This window comes from Clinocottus analis, unplaced genomic scaffold (genome assembly GCF_023055335.1).
Source record: "Clinocottus analis isolate CAN_PGR_092001 unplaced genomic scaffold, fCliAna1.0.p SCAF_24, whole genome shotgun sequence".
Lineage (NCBI taxonomy): Eukaryota > Metazoa > Chordata > Actinopteri > Perciformes > Cottidae > Clinocottus > Clinocottus analis.
Window position 1 is genome coordinate 6,650,670 of NW_027175976.1, and position 18,112 is coordinate 6,668,781.

Genomic DNA, 18,112 nt, shown 5'->3' on the forward strand with positions numbered 1-18,112 from the left:
TCTACTACTGCGTAGCCATCACATCAGACTTTTATTTATTCGTTCTGGCAGATAAACCAGCGTGATATGATCAAACACATCCTGTGTGTCAGGAAATTACAGTTTCTTATCAAATGTGTCAGCATGCTGTGTTTATGGTGTTCTGTATACTGTTCCTTACTAAAAGTCCACTTGCTTTTTTCTGTAGTTCTGTGGAGGGACTTTACTTAATGACCTTTTTTGAATTGTGGAACAAAATATAATGTAATATGTTTTTTAAATTGTTTTATTGGATTTCATCAAGGTTTTGCAGAGCAAAATGCACTACCGATAGCCACGCAAACAAGAGAAGAAGAAAAGGAAAACCAAATGCATAAAAAAGGAGGATATTTGATGAATTATACAGTATCTTTTTGACTAATGTTGAAAAGTTATATTCTCATAATCCTTAAAATGTCTCTCAAAAACCAAGTAATAGTATTCGACAAGTTCTAAACACCAAATAATTACTTTTTTTGTTTTTATTTTTACTTGAAAAGACATTGACATTAATGCTCTTGTCCTGTAATGCAGCTCTGTCACCACTAGGTGGCTCTTAAATTTACATCCTAAATGACTCCTGTACTTACAATATACAATATACAATAATATTTCTGGTATTCTAAATGCAGGACTTTTAAATTGTTGTATTGCTTCTTTTACTGACGTTAAGGATCTGATTAAGTCTCCCATCACGGTCACGTTCTACTCAGCCATGAAGTCTGCAGTTATGATTGTTAATAAGTAATAAATAATTAGGGTCACAAGGTTCTTACTTTCTGATAAGTCAACAGAAAAAGTAAGTTAGCCATCTGTTATTACAAATGTTAACGTACATTAATAAAGCCTTTTTTTTCGACAACAATCCATCAGGACATTCGTTGTAGATGTTAGTCTATATACTCTGCAGCACCTTTACAGAAGGTCAGAGGTCAAACAAGCCATTGCAGAGACTTATAATGAACTGGATCTAAAAAGACAAAGCAAGTGCAGCAGGTGGTATTATAAGTCCGAGAGCGGCTTGTGTCTGACACACTGTACCTTTTGACTTGGTTGGGTCTGTGCACCAGCTGGATGGTGTGTTTTTTTTTTACACCACATGCAAATGACACTCAGTCTTCTAAAATGTGTTTAATTTAGATATTCATCTTCCCCCGAGGCTGGATCCTAACGTTTTTTTGATGACTCCCTAATAGTTTGTCCAATAACAGGTCAAGTTTCTACTTGTAAACCTTTCACTCAATGTCATGCTGAACCCTCGAAGGTTACATGTTAAAAAAATCTCTATTTATTTGTTCCGCTCTGATTTATTTTGTCATCACACCAAATACACATATTTCCCCTTCAGCTTTAGTCAGTGTGTTTTATTTTGCAGGTGTGTTATAGGTTTCAGGATAAGTGAGAAACAGGAAGTGAAACGGTTTAAGACGAGTCCACAACCCGTCTGATGGAGCCCACAGACGGATGAAGGGCCCCCCACTCTGCGTGCCGTCTGAACTCGCCCTTCTCCAGCAGGTACTGGCGCCCCCTGTAGTTCGGATGCTCGTAGAAAACCCAGACTCCGTCCTGGACGTGAGCCGAGTGAACGTCCTGGTAGCGCCAGCGGTCCACCAGGTTGGGCAGATCCTCGCTCAGCTCGACCATCTGGCCTGCGAAGTCCGGACGCTCGTAGATGCGGATCTTGTGCATGCTAGAAGGCTGGAAAATGAAAAACAAACCAAATATAATGTGCTTATTAGTGAGCTTTAAAGGTGGGAGGTTTTTAACCTTTGGCAGAGCCAGGCTAGAATATATATTTTATATTAACACAGACCAATTTGCATTATTCTTGTTTCATCAAGCAGCAAATCCATGAAAAAACAGAGCAGTATTATCACCACTAGACCGTGACGTCATGGGATTAAACAGCACATTAGTAATGTAATGTAAGTTAAGGGCATAAACCCATAGCTGCATTGCTATTAGTGGGTGAAAAATGATAGAAACTAAAAAGCATACACTACATGATCAATGTGGATTTCTGTTCTAAAAGCTGTTTTCCAGAACTCACATGTCTGATGAGCCGGCAGGAGCGGATGGTGTCGTTGAAGCCGTTCCAGCCCTGGTAGTTTGGGTACTCCCCTCTCATGAGCACGTACTGGTTGCCCATGAATTGGGGCCTCTCGTAGATGACCCAGGAGCCGCCCTCCACCCGGATGGAGTTACAGCGCTGGAAGTGGGAGTTGAGCTCGGCACAGTCGCTGCTGCATTCATAGTGATGACCCTTGAAGTTCTTGTCCTCGTAGAAAAAGATCTGCAAGCAGGACTCTGTGAGACCATCTCGTAGAAATAACACCAAAGCAATGCACTTGGCCACAGTGTCCTTTAATGTTGTTCCCTTCTGTGTCTGCTGCATGTGTATGTGGGCAACTCGCTGTTAAAATGTCATGGTTTCAGCACGTTATGCTGCAAACAGAAGCCCTTTCTCACAAATTAACAAATTCTGGAACCAATAATTCCTCCTGGCCCTTTTGCACAGTATAATTAAATATGTTTGAAGAGTTAGAGGGAATATTAAACCATTATTAACATCGTTCTCACTCAAGGATCATTTAGCCGTCAGTATGAGAAGCATCATGGTATCAAACAGTGATACTCACCTTTCCCGTGCGCTCCATAGTCACCTTATGTTCCTCCTCAATAAATCAAATCAAAGCCCCTCGTTCACGCTGCATTACTGATGCTCCACTTTCATATAAAGGCTGATGAAATGCACTGCCAGTCGATTCATTGTCATTCAAATGAGCTCCCCATTAACTTTGGCACATTAGCTGATGCTGCAATTGTTTTAAAGTACATGGCCGCAGCTCGATTGCTGCGGGGGTGCTGCTGAAATTGTGACTGGATGCTGTCAACGTTTATGTAGTCGAGATATTGCATTTTAAAATAGAACATTGAAACATCTGACCTGTTTGTTCGCATTACTTAAAGGCCCGAAAAATGCGCTTGACTTTTTAATCATTAGTCTTTACACACGAGACAAACCAATTAAATCACACAAAACAAGAAAAAGTTGATTGTAATGTAATTGCAGTAACATATCAAATGAAAGGTATATGTTATAATTATTAAGGCAGTGAACTAAATATGAATGTGTATATATTTAAAACTACTCGGGTAAATTTTGAACAGGTTAAACTAACAGCAATCTAAGGCCTACTGGAGGGAAGGGAGACTGGGACCAGGACTGAGCCTCCAAGGTTTCTTAAGGAGACTCTACCGCTGTTGTCCACAGGGGCCACCATAATCCAGACTAAATGAAAGTTTCTTGCAGCAGCTTTAAAATAAATAACTGATTGTGTGAAACGCATATATGTGACATTGAAGATGGCATAATACAGAAGTTTAGAAAAGAAAAAGAAACAGAGTATCACTCCTTATCTTGAATGACATTGCTCGTGGTCCTTAACCCGACGGATGGATCCCACAGTGGGCTGCACGCCGCTCCACTCGGAGTACCGCCCGTACTCGCTTCTCTCCAGCGGGTGCTGGCGCCCCCTGTAGTTGGGATGCTCAGAATCCTCCCTCCACTCGGATGGAGTTGCAGCGGCTGAAGTACGTGTGCAGGTCGCTGGAGTCACTGTCGCACTCGTGGAAGCGACCCTGGAAGTTTCTGTCCTCGGAGAAGATGATCTGGAAAGAGAATGCAAGCAAATACAATGTGTTATGTACATGTGTATCGTTTGCACACATGCACCTTTAAGAATACTGCGTAGGTTGTGCTACATTGCACCTTCTCCATAGTAGCAATAGGTTTGGTTGTGTTTTATAAAACATTTAAGCAGCCGAGCCTTCAATATTCTCTTTATACAAAACAAGAACAATAAAACTAAGCACATGGTTTGCTGTGTGTGAACTTGAAATATTTATCCAGGCTTATCACATTGTTCTGAAGCGGCGAATCCAGTTACCCCAAACAATGCGAACGCAACGTGCAAAGCAACCCCAAAGCCACTGGATGCAGCGCAGCGTGCGGACAAAAACGAGGCCACTGCAGGACATGGGGTTTGATGTGAAGCGCTTTGAGCTGAGTCAGTGGCACCGCAGGGAAGGCTCCAGAGACTCGGCACACAACATAACTGATTCGTATCAAACAAGTCGCATTCTTGACCTCAGTAATTGTTGTTTAATGGTTTTAGTGTGGTAATTGTTAGAGGAGATGATGTTATTCTCTCGGGGGGGAAAAAAGCTAAAATGTATCTGCCAAAAATGCAGATGAAATGAAACATTGTTGTGAGGAGTTAACGAAATAATAAATGCTACTCTCGTCTGTTGAACAGTATTCATACATAAGATGAATCCTAATCCAACAGATGACCAGCAGACACATCCATGTCCTCAGAGGAGGAACCCTTTTGGACACTTCTTGTCCTTTCATCTGGCACTAAAACCATTACAACTGGTTAGGATGAAGGAATCTTGTTATCACCAATATGCAGTGATTGTTTTCCTACACAGGGTAACACAGGGAAAAAATGCACTGCATATTGGTGAATGACAAGATTATTGCACCCTAACCGTGTGTGTGTCTATATTGATATAATTGCTATCAAGCCCTCTGCTCTTGTTGAACTAGTGCAAATCATTGAAATAAGGTGCAGTAGTGTTTGTTTGGGGTGAAAACATTTGTTCATACAAAGCCAGTTATGCTGGGATTATCTTTTTATTGCTGTATTATCTCAAGTCATCAAGTTTCACCTTCACATCTCTTGACATTAATTCCCCTAGAATGTGCTCTGTTATCCTCTTTTTGTTCATAAAGATACCTTCATGATGAATCTCAGACATTTTAAAAGGTCATGCCACCAATTTGACATTCAACCTTTAACAGGAAACATGTGTTAGGAACTGGGAGCATGTGTTTAAAGGTCTGGGCATTAACCAGGCAGGGATTGCCGAAGGAAAGAGGCTGCTGAGTTGCATTATGGGAGGACCAAAAGTCAGGAAAAATCCCTGTAGTACCCTTTAATAACTGAATATGTGTTAACTATGTCAAATTAGTATACAATTATGAACCAGTGAAACATATGTGGAGAGAATCCATGAGAACGGTCACAGTTTGCTTCTCATTTATTGACGGTGTTGTGCGGGCGTGGCCATCGGGTAACCCCTTGAATCACTTGCTCAGGTTAAAACTCTGTGATCCTGCGGAGGGAGCCGACGCCGGGCGAGGCCGCGCCCCAGTCTCCGTGCTGCCGGTACTCTCCCAGCTCCAGGAGGTACTGGTGGCCCCTGTAGTTTGGGAGGTCGTAGAAGACCCAGGCGCCCTCGACCACCACGCAGGAGTACGCCTGGCGCAGCTTGTAGGTGTCGTACACTGAGGGACAGTCGTCGGAGCACTCCACCATCTGCCCTCCGAAGTCGGGCCTCTCGTAGAGCCTCAGCTTCCACGCGCTGCCGTACGCCTGAAAAGCACCCGACACTGATGAGACGGACACATCGTTCTGGGGAACTCGCTGTAGTTTCAGGTCACGGGCTAAAAAAGTACAATCTGTAAAATTACAAAGCGCTGCGAGCGACCTCTTCGACATCAGTCTCGTGGCCCTTTGATAATATATTTTTCTCTAACTTGTATAGCAAACGGCTGCCAAACACTGGTGCTATTGTCTGCTTGTTTGGTCTGCTGTCCACTGAGCTCGGCACTGTTTAACTATCCAAATAACATGCTGCAAAACCTCAACTCCTCCGTTGTATTTGACCTGAACGAGGACTCTTACATTCTTTATGGCGCGGCAGGATTTCACGTTGTCGTTGAAGGCCATCCACTGCTGGCTGTCCCCGTACTCCCCGGGGCTGAGGATGTACTGGAAACCCTTGTAGTTGGGTCTCTCATAGATCACCCACACGCCGCTCTCCACCCGGAGGGAGTTGCAGCGCTTGAAGTACGTTTGCAGGTCGGCACAGTCGCTGCTGCAGTTGTAGCAGCGGCCCTGGAATTTCTTCTCCTCGAAAAATGTGATCTGTGGCAGAAGAGGAAACGGTTTAAATACACGTTGCGAGTATTTTCCTCAACAATGAGGAGTGTCTTACCTTCCCCATTTGGATGCACTATAAACCTCATTCTTTGCTGCAGCCCCATCAAAGTATTTATCGATCAACAAAATGTGCACAGCGTGGCAAGCCTTTCATACCCAAATGAGGGAGATCTACATATCAGCAAAACGGCTTGGTGCTGTTTGATTTGCCTTTGTTCCAGTCTGATGACGACTCTATCAAACACATGCTGGAACAGGGAAGTTCGAGGCTCAGTGTCCCACAGTGAGGGAAAGAAATGATTCAGCAAAGTTCAATTTTCTCCTGTATACTGCAAATGATGACCGTACAATGACTTTAAACCTCTGTTCCTGTGTTTGCTTCTGAGCTGCCAGTCGGTTCTGCGTTAGATTCATTTTAACACCTAAAATCTAAGGTGTGTAATTCAAAACTGTCACCGTGAGCTTGTGTTGCAAGTCATGTAACCTCCATCCTGTTTATAGTGTGTGCAAAGGTGAGGTTTTTTTTTGAGAAATTAGACTTTTTTAACAAGTGTAGTGTACAATAGTGTGTTTATTAGTGTATGTGCAACACACATAATTACAGCTTTTTGTTTAGCACCAAATGTGCTTTGGTGTTTTTGTCCTTTGTTGAGTTCCCTTTAAAGCGACAGTGTCAAGGATTTAGCGGCATCTAGTGGTGAGGTTGGGAATTGCGACCAGCTGAATAAACCACTCATCTCTCCCTTTTCCCAAAGTGTGCCGGTAAATGTTTAATTGTGGTGACGTCGTGGTATCCATCAGGACGAACGTCTTTAGGAAGCAACACTTTGTGGCTCATGACGCTGCACTTTACCGAGCTTTCATTTCAGGGTCATGAGGTGCAAAGATGCAAATGTTTCTTTCTGCGTGAGAAGACATTGAGCAGCGTGTCAGTTTGTTGTGGATAGTTTCATTGCTTTTTATTGTGTTTCACTTTTACATGAATATATTGTTAACTATCTTCAACACTTTTCATCTATGTTGAAGGCTCCAAGCATTCAAATAAAGAGCAAGAAGAACTTTGGAAAAGGTTGATTTCATGAGGGTTTAAAATGCCTGACATAAAGGTCAGTGATTCAAAACACAGCTTCAGTGTTTGGACTAAATAAACGTTTGCAGGCCAGAAGCTTCAGTTGCTTGTGGGAAGCAAATCTTTTTAGTGGAGGAAACATCTAACGATGCCGTTTACAACCTTCCTGATTACATATTGCAAATGAAAAATGTTTGTTTTGCACCAGAAAAACACTCAGGAATCAGAAACATTAGATTTCAGGTTGCTTTATTTTTCCACCCGGTACATTCAGAACTAACAGGAGTCTGTGATGCGCCTGATGGAGCTGAACCTCGTCATGTTGCTCATCCCGGTCTCCCTGAGGTTCCTGTACTCTCCGGGCCTCAGGTACAGCATCTTGCCTCTGTAGTTGGGCTGCTCGAACATCAGCCAGTGGCCGTCCATCACGTTGCACGACTGGCACTCGGACATTCGGAAACGATCCACCATGTTGTCACAGTCGTCCATCAGCTCGTGCATCTGGCCCGCGAAGTTCTCCTTTTCGTAGATCCTCATCCTGAAGGGTCCTCTGTGCTGCAGGTGAGGAAACATCAGGGAAATGACTGCGTGGACCCGACCTTTAGATCGACACGTTAGTGTGTGAGAAGACTGGCACACTTCCAATCACAAAGTGGGTTACTACCATTTTGTGTGAAGCAATATTTGTCCCATTTTGGGCAGAATCCCCCAAAAAGGTATTCCCCACTCAAAGGCACACTGACTTGCTTTTCGTATGTCACAACCTTCCTTCACCTGTTATCTCGTAACATCAAAGTTTGACACTTGGGTCACGTGATGACAGGTTCAATTCGTGGAAGAAGACTGTGAGAGACGTTCGAAAGCCCGTAAGGGGACCGACAGATGGCGACTCCTGCAAGCTTTTTGCATTCGCCCCACTTAAATTTGTGCTGTCGACCGAAAGAAACAATTAACGCAGTTTGAGTCCAACAAGTCAAGGTGGAATTTCCAGAATCAGATTCTTGCTAATGTGAAGGCATCTCTCCGGTGGACCTACCATGGGGATCATGCGGCTGGACCTGATGCAGTCGCTCATAGTCATTCCCATCAGGCGCTGGTTGTCGGGATACTCGCCCCTCCTCACCAGCGTCTGCTGGCCCATGAAGTTGGGCTTCTCGTAGACCATGAAGAGGCCGCTCTCCACCCTGCAGGAGTTACACCTGCTCAGGTAGGAGGTGAGCTCGGAGCAGTCGTTGCTGGTCTCATAGGAGCGGCCCTGGAAGTTCCGGTCCTCATAGAATATGATCTGCAGAGAACGATCTTCATCAACATCTTCGATCTTTTTAAAGTTGCTGTGTCTCTGATGTTTTGAAAGCTTTACTCACCTTGCCCATGGCCATGATGATTGTGAGCTAATCCCAGACGTACTGCATCAACATCGACCCTTTTCCCTTTTTATACATGGCACGGCCGTAGCATTTCCACATGGCTTGTGCTGAAACCTTTGAGTCATCACTCTATATTGTGGCACAGGGCAGCACTATAGGGTGGCAGACTTCACTGTATGTCAGAATCTGCAATAGTTATTGTGAATATTGGGTTTCATGCATGCTTCCAGAAACCTTGACTATTAAATTCTCTCCTGTTAAAATCTACGTGGTGTGAATACCAGATGTGAACTTTACGGTGACACCAAAAGAATTTAACAGATGGCGCACAAAAAAATAAAATACAACGTTTTGCTTCTGTGTTATGACCCAACTTGACCTCCCAGACATTCAACGTACAATAATAACTATTGAGGTGCGCTGTGAAAAAATGAAAGCAGGCCCACGTGCACCTCGTGATGAGTCATGATGTTTCACACAAAGCTGTGCAAGAGGTCTGCAGCTCATAGTCTATATAAAAGTGGCGCCGGGTTGGCAGCATTAGCAAAAAAACTGAAAAGTGTCACCATGGGCAGGGTAATATTCATCATGTGTTTGTGTCATGTTGGGAAATCTGAAACAGAAATGCATTGATTAATAGTGTACAGATGTGTGTGTGATGCAAACTGTGTGCAAGGGCTCTTTATCCTTTCCTGTGTGTTGCTTGCTGCAGATTATTTTGTACGAGGAGAGGAACTTCCAGGGTCGTTCCTACGACTGCAGCAGCGACTGCTCCGACATCCACACGCACCTGACCCGCTGCAACTCCTGCAGGGTGGAGAACGGCTGCTTCGTGGCGTACGACCACCCCAACTTCATGGGGAACCAGGTGTTCTTGAAGAGAGGCGAGTACTCCGATTTCCAGCGCACCGGGAGCATGATGGGCATGATGGGAATGGCGATGATGGACACCGTGCGCTCCTGTCGCTTGATCCCCATGGTAAGACGTCTCGGGTGGTCCGAAGACATGCACGTTGGGTGAATATGAAACGGCGTCGCCTGTGACGGAGCCCGATGCAATGTCTCGTCCTCCTCCAACAGCACAGGGGGCAGTTCAGGATGAAGATCTACGAGAGGGAGAACTACGGCGGCCAGATGCACGAGCTGATGGACGACTGCGAGTCCCTCCAGGACCGCTACCTGATGTCCGACTGCCAGTCCAGCAGCGTGATGGACGGCCACTGGCTGATGTTCGAGCAGCCCAACTACAAAGGTCGGATGATGTACGTGAGGCCGGGAGAGTACAGGAACCTCAGGGAGACGGGAGCCAGCAGCATGACGAGGATCAGCTCCATCCGGCGCATCACGGACAATTGCTGACTGCCGTTGAAAATAATAAAGATCATATTTTGAAGTATCGCTCTGCGGTTTTGTAGTTTTCTTGATGCTGGGTGAAGACTACATGCTTTGCAATGAGGCGGTGAGGAAAGTCCCCCCAGAGGTCAGAGGAAACATTGATATTGATTCCTGAATAAAGATTTAAAGGTGATTTATGTGTGTACGTGTTTACATTTTGTGGGCGCTTCTTTGAGTACAGCAGAGTCCTTTTTTAACAAAATAAAGTATATATTTTGGCACATTTCGACAACAAGACAATTCAAAGTGCTTCACATAAAACTATTAAAATCATCAAAACATAATGCAGAAGGAAACAAGACGTAAAACAATTAAGAACATTCATTTTAAAACATTACAATACAGTCAAAAAGCAAAAAAATAGAATAAAAGTTGCAGTGCAGTTTAAGAAATAAAATGCAGTAATGAGATGCAGAGTTTGATATCATTGAGTCTGGTTTAATTAAAGGCAAGAGCAAACAGAAAAGTCTTCAATGTGGTTGGAAAGGAGACCTGCAGCTTTCAGGGACCTTGTTCCTTATTTAAAGTCAATTCTCTGTTATAATAACATGAAGGCATCACTTAGACTGTCCATCGTCAGCATCATTGCTCGACATCACTGTGAAACAACTTCCTGGTTCCACTTTGACAACAGCTCTTATGGTCCTTATGTGCACATAATAAAAACACCTCGTAACATTTCATAAAAACATTTCAATAGTAATGGATGATACGTACGTATTTCTTTTTTGCACATTTGCATGCTGGGGATTTGCCAGTTGCCATGCAAAGTCTATCCTTTAGGAAAAGTCACGTTATTAATTAACTCTAAAAGTTTTATCACCCCCTAACATGAATGTACTCAGCAGTAGACGGACGTTTCATATTGGTGTCAAAACCATTTCAAGGTTTAATTTGAGACAGCAATATCCATCCGAAAGTAATGAAACATAACTTTGGCCCCAATAAACTGGTCGTACCAGCAGGTACGACTGGAGCCGCATAAATCCTGAATCTAAAGCCACGGTGGGCTTTGTTTCTCGTGAATTCAATATTTGCAAAAGCAGAATTTTGTTATTTCCGCTTTCAAAAGGAGAAATATTTCAGCTTTAAATCAAAGCGTTTGATTTAATCTAGCGTGTGCTGTGTGCTCAACATAACCGTGTCCAATAAAGAAAATGATGGCACAGAAATACAAAAAGGTAATGCAATAACTATAGAGTTTGCTTTGTCACCGTGAAATCTGCACCACTACTGTTTAATGTGTCCGCGGCTTCGATTGTATAATACAGTCAGGGACATCCATGCAGATGTGCTGACTCGGCCATTTTCTACTACTGAGGGGCAGATTCTTCTGATGTCACATGATGCATAAAAGGCAGCGCGCCAGTGGGAACAACAACAGAAATCAAAAAAGCGTGACCATGAGCGGAAAGGTACTGCAGGGTGCAGACCACTGCAGCAGCCAACTGACCGGCGCTGCCTCAGGCTCAGAGTTTCACACTGTTTGTGCACCCAAAAATACTGCAGCGCGTAACGCCGGCCGTGTGATTCGTGTTGGTTTGTCTCCGTCTCTAGATCGTCTTCTTCGAGGGGAGAAACTTCCAGGGCCGCTCGTATGAGTGCGTCAGCGACTGCTCGGAAATCTCCTCTCACCTGGGCCGATGCAGCTCCTGCCGGGTGGAGAGCGGCACGTTCATGGTCTACGACCGGCCCAACTACACGGGCCGGCAGTACCTCCTGACCCTGGGAGAGTACCCCGAGTACCAGAACACCATCGGCTTCAACGACTGCATTCAGTCCTGTCGCATCGTCCCCGTGGTAAATATGAGCGTCACTAAACCGGGAGAGACAAAGGCAGACATGGGAAGGAACAACAGGAGCTATGTTTGGTCTCGGAGGAGAATATGGAGATGAGTCGAGTCTCATTTTGGGTCGACCTCGACGTGCTAACGTCAGAGCAGATAGGTGAAACGTTGAGACGGCAGCATGTTGGATGCCTGCATGTTTAATCTGACACGTTCTGCCTTCACAGCACAAGGGACCTTTCAGGATGAGGATCTACGAGAGGGCCAACTTCGAGGGGCAGATGCAGGAAGTGACGGAGGACTGCGACTCCATCCAGGACCAGTATCACATGTCCGACATGCAGTCCTGCAACGTGATGAAGGGCTACTGGTTGGTGTTCGAGCAGCCGAACTACGAGGGGCGGATGTTTTATCTGAAGCCCGGGAAGTACAGCAACCTGAGAGAGACGAGCAACGACGACACGAGGTTCAACTCCATCAGACGCATCACAGATTCCTAACCCATCACTTGCATTTCGCTAATAGGTTTTGCAGATGCTTTGTTTTATTGACATGAACAAGATGTCGAAGCGAGAGGCAAAAAGAAGCAGCCTTGTTTTTATCCTGAAACTGTGATTTGTGCATTGTTTGCATGTAGTTCCAGTTGTTCTGTGCAATCCAGCCACGATGAATTTACCTCTATCACTGTGTGATGCGCACAATAAAATGATTTGACGCATATTTAGTGTGGATGTTTTTTTGGCCCAGATAGGTGGCCTTTAAACTCATAGAAAGATTCACAAACACGTCATCCTGACTCAACTAATATGAAGTGCTTTAAATTAGTTAAAGGAAAGAAGGAGACTTCATATTTAAAGTAACATTACAATCCCGGCTTCATATTTATTTTGGGTATGAAAGATGTGATAAGATATAGTATACAGCAACTAGTAGAGTAAATACAGTAAACCCAGTAATGAATAGATTGTTAAAAGTTATTAAAATGCTGCATTTATTGACCATTTTTACATGCAAACTATAATATCACTGCTGCTTTTACCATGATAGATATTAATATCATGTGTAAATGACCTTTACACAACAACACCTCCACTTCCCTTCCTGCCTCCGCTCTATTCGATAGCAGCATTAATAATGTACATTTACCTTAATAAAGTTCAGTCATGTGTCACACAGATTATGTCACATAAGAGATTATGTCTTCTTTTTATCTGAAACAAGAAACTTGTTATTATACTTCAGCAGTTATAAGAGTTTTAAAGAATGTTAAACCACTAATAGTCTTATTGCAGTAATTCATGATAATTAATTACAAATAAATAATCACAATTTGACTGAAAGTGTAAAAACATGTGCATGCTCGTAGATACGTGTTACACTGATATTCTTTTAAAGCCAGTTGCTGCACATAATGCACTTACATAAATGAAAGATATTCTAGCATATATGTTTAATAACTATTTAATCGCTCAGTTGAGCAGCTCTACTGTAAAAATCCTCTGAGAGTCGGCTGTGTTGAAGCGGCTTTCTGCAGCTTAGTCTATAGAGGATGACACACTATGGGGGGATTGCTGGCAAACAAAAGCAAACCTGAAAGAACGAGCGACCACGTAACAACACGTCGTTATGCTGACAGAGCGAGAATGACAGTCTCTGTATCCTAAATCATATATAAGCTGCTGCCGTGTACAGAAGCAAGGCAGTGGTTGCGTTCGCGTCACAGGAAGTTGGGATACTCACGCCGGCATCTGCGACCTTAAATCCTAAAATGTCGCACATCTGTCGTGCCGGATGTTGATCTTTAAAATGGTCGCAATGACTGCAGTCTGTGCAGTCGCATCATCTGCATTTACAGGGACGGCTTTGATTTTATGTCAAACATAATGTGCTTTAATGTACAAAGACAAATATATATGTTCATTGGAGATGGAAAATAAACTTTGTACAAACAAACATGAGCTTTCCCACGGGTTTTTTATAATTTCATACAAAAAAAAAACAGTCTAATGTCTGTTTGTTGATTTGATTTTAGTTTATTTGTCCATGAGCGTTTTCATCATCTACCGGAGCAGACTGAAAGGGAAGCCTCTGCTCAAGGCAGCTGATTTGCTCCCTAAAACAAAATAAAAACAGCTGACGAGCACGGCCATTGTTCCGAGTCACAAAGACACAGGTCACCCGTGGGTTATAAAGGCAGCGCGGAGCCCACGGCTGTCGTTGCAGTGTGACGAAGGTTAGCCGACACAATGGGAAAGGTAAGGCTGCTCGTGTCGCTGTGTGCCTTTTGTGTCTTTGCGTACCTGCGTGGACTATTCGGACGTAGCTGGTGAACCTTGAAGCGTTCTTACGTGGTATTGTATTCCCACACTTTGATTTCTTTTTCAAATGAAATCCCTCGATTGGTGTTCCCAGATCATCTTCTACGAGGACAAGAACTTCTCCGGTCGCTCGTACGAGTGCACCAGCGAATGCTCTGACCTGCATTCCCACTTCAGCCGCTGCAACTCCATCAGAGTGGACAGCGGCGACTGGATGGTCTACGAGAGGCCCGGCTACATGGGCTACCAGTACTTCCTGAGGAAGGGCGACCATTCAGACTACCAGCGCTGGATGGGATTCAACGACTGCGTGCGATCCTGCCGCATGATCCAAATGGTAGGCCTCACTCTGCCGGTTCCCTCTTAAAAACAGACGAGAAACCTTCGATAACGCTCCGGTTCTCCTCTCCGCAGAACCAAGGCTCTCACAGGATGATGATCTACGAGCGCCCGGAGTTCGGAGGCCGCACGATGGAGCTGACCGACGACTGCCCGTCCCTGAGCGAACGCTTCCACTTCAGCGACATCCACTCCTGCAACACCATGGAGGGCAACTGGATCTTCTACGAGCATCCCAGCTACAAGGGACGCCAGTACCTGGTGCGCCCCGGTGAATACAGGAGGTTTAATGAGTGGGGAAGCAGCAGTTCTCGAGTGGGATCCATCCGTCGCATCGCTGTGTGAGGAAAAGCCGACGTCCTGACACGGTTTATCTGAAGCACTGTTAATAAATCTATCCAATCAATTCAGTTCTTTCAACGGCTGCTTTTGTTTTCTTTGGGCTCTTGGGAGTTGAGGGGTTAACTGTGTTTGCTTCGGCGACATATTAGACTCATTGCTTGCTCTCCAACATTTTGGAGATAACTATTATTACTTGTGGGTTCCATATTACAGGAAAACAACAAACAAATGATGGAAGCATCCTCAAGTCTTGTAGATACAGACTCACAATCGCACATGTTTTAAGCCCAGCATGTTTATTTAGAACAGAGAGGAAGAAGTTGTTTCTTTTCATAGACTTTCTAGTTGAAGTCAGTGATTCGCCGGAGCGAGCCGATCCTCGGACTGGCGCCGCCCCACTCGCTGTATCTGCGGTACTCGCCGGCTCTCACATAGTAGGGTCTTCCCCGATAGTTGGGCTGGTCGTACATCAGCCAGTGGCCGTCGACCACGTTGCACGAGTTAATGTCAGACATACGCAGGCGGTCCTGGACGTTGGGGCAATCGTCGATCACCTCCTGCATTTGGCCGCCCATGTCTGCACGCTCATACAATCTGATTTTGTAGGAACCACGGTGCTGCGGGAACAACAGCATTTATGAGTCAGGCCGGTTTAGTTTGGTCTCACTACACAGTAGATTGTGAGCAGAACAACACATAGCCAAACAAACAATTATTTTAACCCACAGATGTTGTGTTAAATCTAAGCAATCTTCTACCACAGCTCAGAAGGATGCGTTTGCTTAAGGAACACTTTAAGTTTATTGCATCATAGTTAAGATTTTTGCAATCTTCAAGGAACGCATACAATTATGTAGCTGCTTTTCAGTTTCATTTAAGACAGATTTTGTGTCTGAACTGACACATATTTGTACAACTGATCCCAGTATGTGAGCATCTGATTATGTATGCATATATATTTCCTTTAGAGGTACACTGTTTTAAGCTTATTCTTCTACAAGCGAAGCATTAAAAATACAGGTTTTACCCTGAAATGTAACTTTAGTCTGAGTATTGTAGGCTCTCTCCCTGTCTTATTCTCATTATCGCAATACAATAAATCAGCTCGCACACATGGATCAATAATCATCCTAATCGATACTCTTTGGCTTACCATGGGAATCACGTGGCAGGAGCGGATGCAGTCGTTGATGCCGATCATGCGCTGGTTGTCGGAGTACTCCCCCCTGCGGAGGAAGTACTGGTGGCCCAGGTACTGGGGTCTCTCGTACACCATGAAGCAGCCGCTCTCCACCCGGATGGAGTTGCAGCGGTTGAAGTAGGTGTGCAGGTCGGCACAGTCGCTCACGCTCTCATGGTGCCGACCCTGGAAATTTCTGTCCTCGTAGAATATAATCTACAAAAACGTTCGTTGAAGCTCTGATTAACGACCAGCTCCCCACGGGTAAAAACACCTGAACGTGAACATGTTTTCAATCTGTATTTTCAGAAACAACACATAACAAGCTTACCTTTCCCATTGTTACATTAGTGGGGGCCAGACTGGCGCTCAATAGACGCTGTGCGTGCCGTGGTCCTTTTATATAAAGTAGCTGTGTGATGGCACAGCATAAAGTATTGTCATCCAAATAGGTTTTATAAACACAAATCTGGTTATGTATAGCGACGCACCGTGGTGTGATGATGAGTTATTGTTGTCCGGTTTTCACATGTTCATCAAAACACCAGTGTGCTAGTGACCCAGGGGTCAGCGCTCACAGTTCCAGCAAAACAACAAGCGTGATTTCTGTCCTTTTCATCCATTCCTTATGTGATATGCCAGAGACGGAGCGAGCCTTCGCCCCCATTCCTTTACCACCATGTCGGAGTATTTAAATGCACCTGAAAAACCTAGTGAGCTGGAAAAAAAGGGAAATGTACTCTTGATGTACTCTGCACCCCAACAACTAAGTAAACTAAACTAAATTGATTATTCATGTGGTGCAGGTTGCATCCCCTGCACTAAACTTCTAATTGGATCTTTGAACATGACATCTTTCCATGTGAGGTGTTTAGGGCCTTCAGGATCCATTGAGGAAGAGACAAGAATGTGAGGTGTTTGGATTCAGGATCTTATCTTCAATCACATTTAGTTTGTAAAGCTTTTGGAATAATAATGTGCTTCACAGTCTGACGACCGATCTTGTAGATCAAGCCCCAATTACAATTTAAGAAAGTCACTCTCAACAGTATAAAGCTCGCCATGCACAGACAGCTGACGTAGAGACACACAGCTGTTCCATAAACCGCAATCCGAGGTCATGAGATTCAACCTGTTGTTATTCGAGTGAGCTTGCGTTTGCTGCTTTTGCAACCCTGCCAAGGACTTGATCCCATTCATACAGATTAAAACCCTGATTCATCAATGTTCGTGGACTAGACGGACACATTATTGACGGCAATATTGATGTTCAGTGTAAAGTGAAATTACAATGCAGGCTTGTTCAGGCTGACATCTGCCATGCACTTGTACATGGCCATGAGATTTTACTGTACAGTTTTGAAGAAAAGTGACGACAAAGTCAGCTTTCATGTAATAATGATATTAATAACTTCACAATTTCCAATATTCAAAGCGCTATAAAAAACAGATCCTTGAACTTGAAAAGTGAAATTACAATGCAGTCTTGTTCATGAGGACTTCTGCCATGCACATTATTATGTCATTGAAGCAGCTGCTGCAGACAAACTCCCTGCGCCACAGCACCTCATACACAGCTGGATGGGATCTCACAGCGAGCGCTGTCCCACTGCCTAGCCGAGCTGCGCAGAGGCTGCTAGCCTAGCTGCACCAGGCAGCTAGCCTAGCTGCGCCAGGCAGCTAGCCTAGCTGCGCCAGGCAGCTAGCCTAGCTGCGCCAGGCAGCTAGCCTAGCTGCACAGAGGCAGCTAGCCTAGCTGCACAGAGGCAGCTAGCCTAGCTGCGCCAGGCAGCTAGCCTAGCTGCGCCAGGCAGCTAGCCTAGCTGCACAGAGGCAGCTAGCCTAGCTGCGCCAGGCAGCTAGCCTAGCTGCGCCAGGCAGCTAGCCTAGCTGCGCAGAGGCATCAACAGTGGGGACTGGCGGAGAGCCAAGCGGGGTAAAAAACAACACAAAAAGCAGAAACAACAGTTGACTCACCTAATGTTGTTCACTTTATAAAAGACAAAGTCCATCCCCCTTTGTTAAGAAGTGGCTGCCAAACCGCCTGCCAAGTCCAGTTCATCAACAAAAATGTGTTGAGGAAAAAAATCGAAAAATGAATCAGCCATTGAGTGTTAAAAAAATGTAAAACACTAAAACATAACTTATCTTATGTTATGTTTCAGCATGAACTCTTCTTAATCCAGCGAGGTCGCTAAACCAATCACAGCACATGTTCATGCTCACAATGATAGCAGATACGAGCGCTAGCTAGCTGGCCGTTAGCATGTTGTTTAATGTACT

The 18,112-nt window shown here is 44.5% G+C and overlaps 7 protein-coding genes across 9 annotated transcripts; 3 read left to right on the forward strand and 4 right to left on the reverse strand.

The window, feature by feature from the left end:
• Positions 1–422: 422 nt before the first annotated feature.
• LOC137794189 (gamma-crystallin M2-like) lies at positions 423–17,870 on the reverse strand. Of its 2 annotated transcripts, XM_068590873.1 has the most exons (3): positions 17,807–17,870; positions 2,069–3,690; positions 423–1,716 (listed from the first exon to the last, which is right to left on the reverse strand). In XM_068590873.1, the coding sequence occupies exons 2-3, from the start codon at positions 2,411–2,413 to the stop codon at positions 1,441–1,443; spliced, it is 621 nt and encodes a 206-aa protein (XP_068446974.1). In that variant the 5' UTR covers positions 2,414–3,690; positions 17,807–17,870; the 3' UTR covers positions 423–1,440. The 2 variants fall into 2 exon arrangements, with proteins under 2 accessions (XP_068446974.1, XP_068446973.1); XM_068590872.1 differs by lacking the exon at positions 17,807–17,870 and having other exon boundaries at positions 2,069–4,420.
• On the reverse strand, positions 4,572–17,941 carry LOC137794197 (gamma-crystallin M2-like). The gene is made up of 3 exons (XM_068590883.1): positions 17,807–17,941; positions 5,775–6,017; positions 4,572–5,462 (listed from the first exon to the last, which is right to left on the reverse strand). Exons 2-3 carry the CDS (start codon positions 5,817–5,819, stop codon positions 5,187–5,189), a joined length of 321 nt encoding a protein of 106 aa, XP_068446984.1. The 5' UTR covers positions 5,820–6,017; positions 17,807–17,941; the 3' UTR covers positions 4,572–5,186.
• LOC137794191 (gamma-crystallin M3-like) lies at positions 7,378–9,327 on the reverse strand. Its single transcript, XM_068590874.1, has 4 exons — positions 9,259–9,327; positions 8,466–8,654; positions 8,138–8,386; positions 7,378–7,656 (listed from the first exon to the last, which is right to left on the reverse strand). The coding sequence occupies exons 2-4, from the start codon at positions 8,478–8,480 to the stop codon at positions 7,378–7,380; spliced, it is 543 nt and encodes a 180-aa protein (XP_068446975.1). The 5' UTR covers positions 8,481–8,654; positions 9,259–9,327.
• On the forward strand, positions 9,036–9,827 carry LOC137794194 (gamma-crystallin M3-like). Its single transcript, XM_068590879.1, has 3 exons — positions 9,036–9,044; positions 9,181–9,447; positions 9,549–9,827. Exons 1-3 carry the CDS (start codon positions 9,036–9,038, stop codon positions 9,825–9,827), a joined length of 555 nt encoding a protein of 184 aa, XP_068446980.1.
• Positions 11,267–12,221, forward strand: LOC137794195 (gamma-crystallin M3-like). The gene is made up of 3 exons (XM_068590880.1): positions 11,267–11,278; positions 11,421–11,663; positions 11,878–12,221. Exons 1-3 carry the CDS (start codon positions 11,267–11,269, stop codon positions 12,148–12,150), a joined length of 528 nt encoding a protein of 175 aa, XP_068446981.1. The 3' UTR covers positions 12,151–12,221.
• On the forward strand, positions 13,897–14,652 carry LOC137794193 (gamma-crystallin M2-like). 2 transcript variants are annotated; one of them, XM_068590878.1, is made up of 3 exons: positions 13,897–13,905; positions 14,063–14,305; positions 14,383–14,652. In XM_068590878.1, exons 1-3 carry the CDS (start codon positions 13,897–13,899, stop codon positions 14,650–14,652), a joined length of 522 nt encoding a protein of 173 aa, XP_068446979.1. The 2 variants fall into 2 exon arrangements, with proteins under 2 accessions (XP_068446979.1, XP_068446978.1); XM_068590877.1 differs by lacking the exon at positions 13,897–13,905 and having other exon boundaries at positions 13,990–14,305.
• LOC137794192 (gamma-crystallin M2-like) lies at positions 14,693–17,935 on the reverse strand. Its single transcript, XM_068590875.1, has 4 exons — positions 17,807–17,935; positions 16,161–16,241; positions 15,803–16,045; positions 14,693–15,266 (listed from the first exon to the last, which is right to left on the reverse strand). Exons 2-4 carry the CDS (start codon positions 16,167–16,169, stop codon positions 14,991–14,993), a joined length of 528 nt encoding a protein of 175 aa, XP_068446976.1. The 5' UTR covers positions 16,170–16,241; positions 17,807–17,935; the 3' UTR covers positions 14,693–14,990.
• Positions 17,942–18,112: the final 171 nt, after the last annotated feature.

Coding starts and splice junctions, on each gene's coding strand:
- LOC137794191 (XM_068590874.1), bottom strand. Junction 7,657..8,137: donor CCAGCCGCATGATCCCCATG/GTAGGTCCACCG, acceptor CCTCACCTGCAG/CACAGAGGACCCTTCAGGAT.
- LOC137794189 (XM_068590873.1), bottom strand. CDS start 2,413: ATGCAGCAGACACAGAAGGGAACAACATTAAAGGACACTGTGGCCAAG. Junction 1,717..2,068: donor CCTGCCGGCTCATCAGACAT/GTGAGTTCTGGA, acceptor TTCATTTTCCAG/CCTTCTAGCATGCACAAGAT.
- LOC137794192 (XM_068590875.1), bottom strand. Junction 15,267..15,802: donor CCTGCCACGTGATTCCCATG/GTAAGCCAAAGA, acceptor TTGTTCCCGCAG/CACCGTGGTTCCTACAAAAT.
- LOC137794195 (XM_068590880.1), top strand. Junction 11,664..11,877: donor CCTGTCGCATCGTCCCCGTG/GTAAATATGAGC, acceptor CTGCCTTCACAG/CACAAGGGACCTTTCAGGAT.
- LOC137794194 (XM_068590879.1), top strand. Junction 9,448..9,548: donor CCTGTCGCTTGATCCCCATG/GTAAGACGTCTC, acceptor CTCCTCCAACAG/CACAGGGGGCAGTTCAGGAT.
- LOC137794193 (XM_068590877.1), top strand. CDS start 14,036: ATGAAATCCCTCGATTGGTGTTCCCAGATCATCTTCTACGAGGACAAG. Junction 14,306..14,382: donor CCTGCCGCATGATCCAAATG/GTAGGCCTCACT, acceptor TCCTCTCCGCAG/AACCAAGGCTCTCACAGGAT.
- LOC137794197 (XM_068590883.1), bottom strand. CDS start 5,819: ATGGCCTTCAACGACAACGTGAAATCCTGCCGCGCCATAAAGAAT. Junction 5,463..5,774: donor CCTGCCGCGCCATAAAGAAT/GTAAGAGTCCTC, acceptor GGTGCTTTTCAG/GCGTACGGCAGCGCGTGGAA.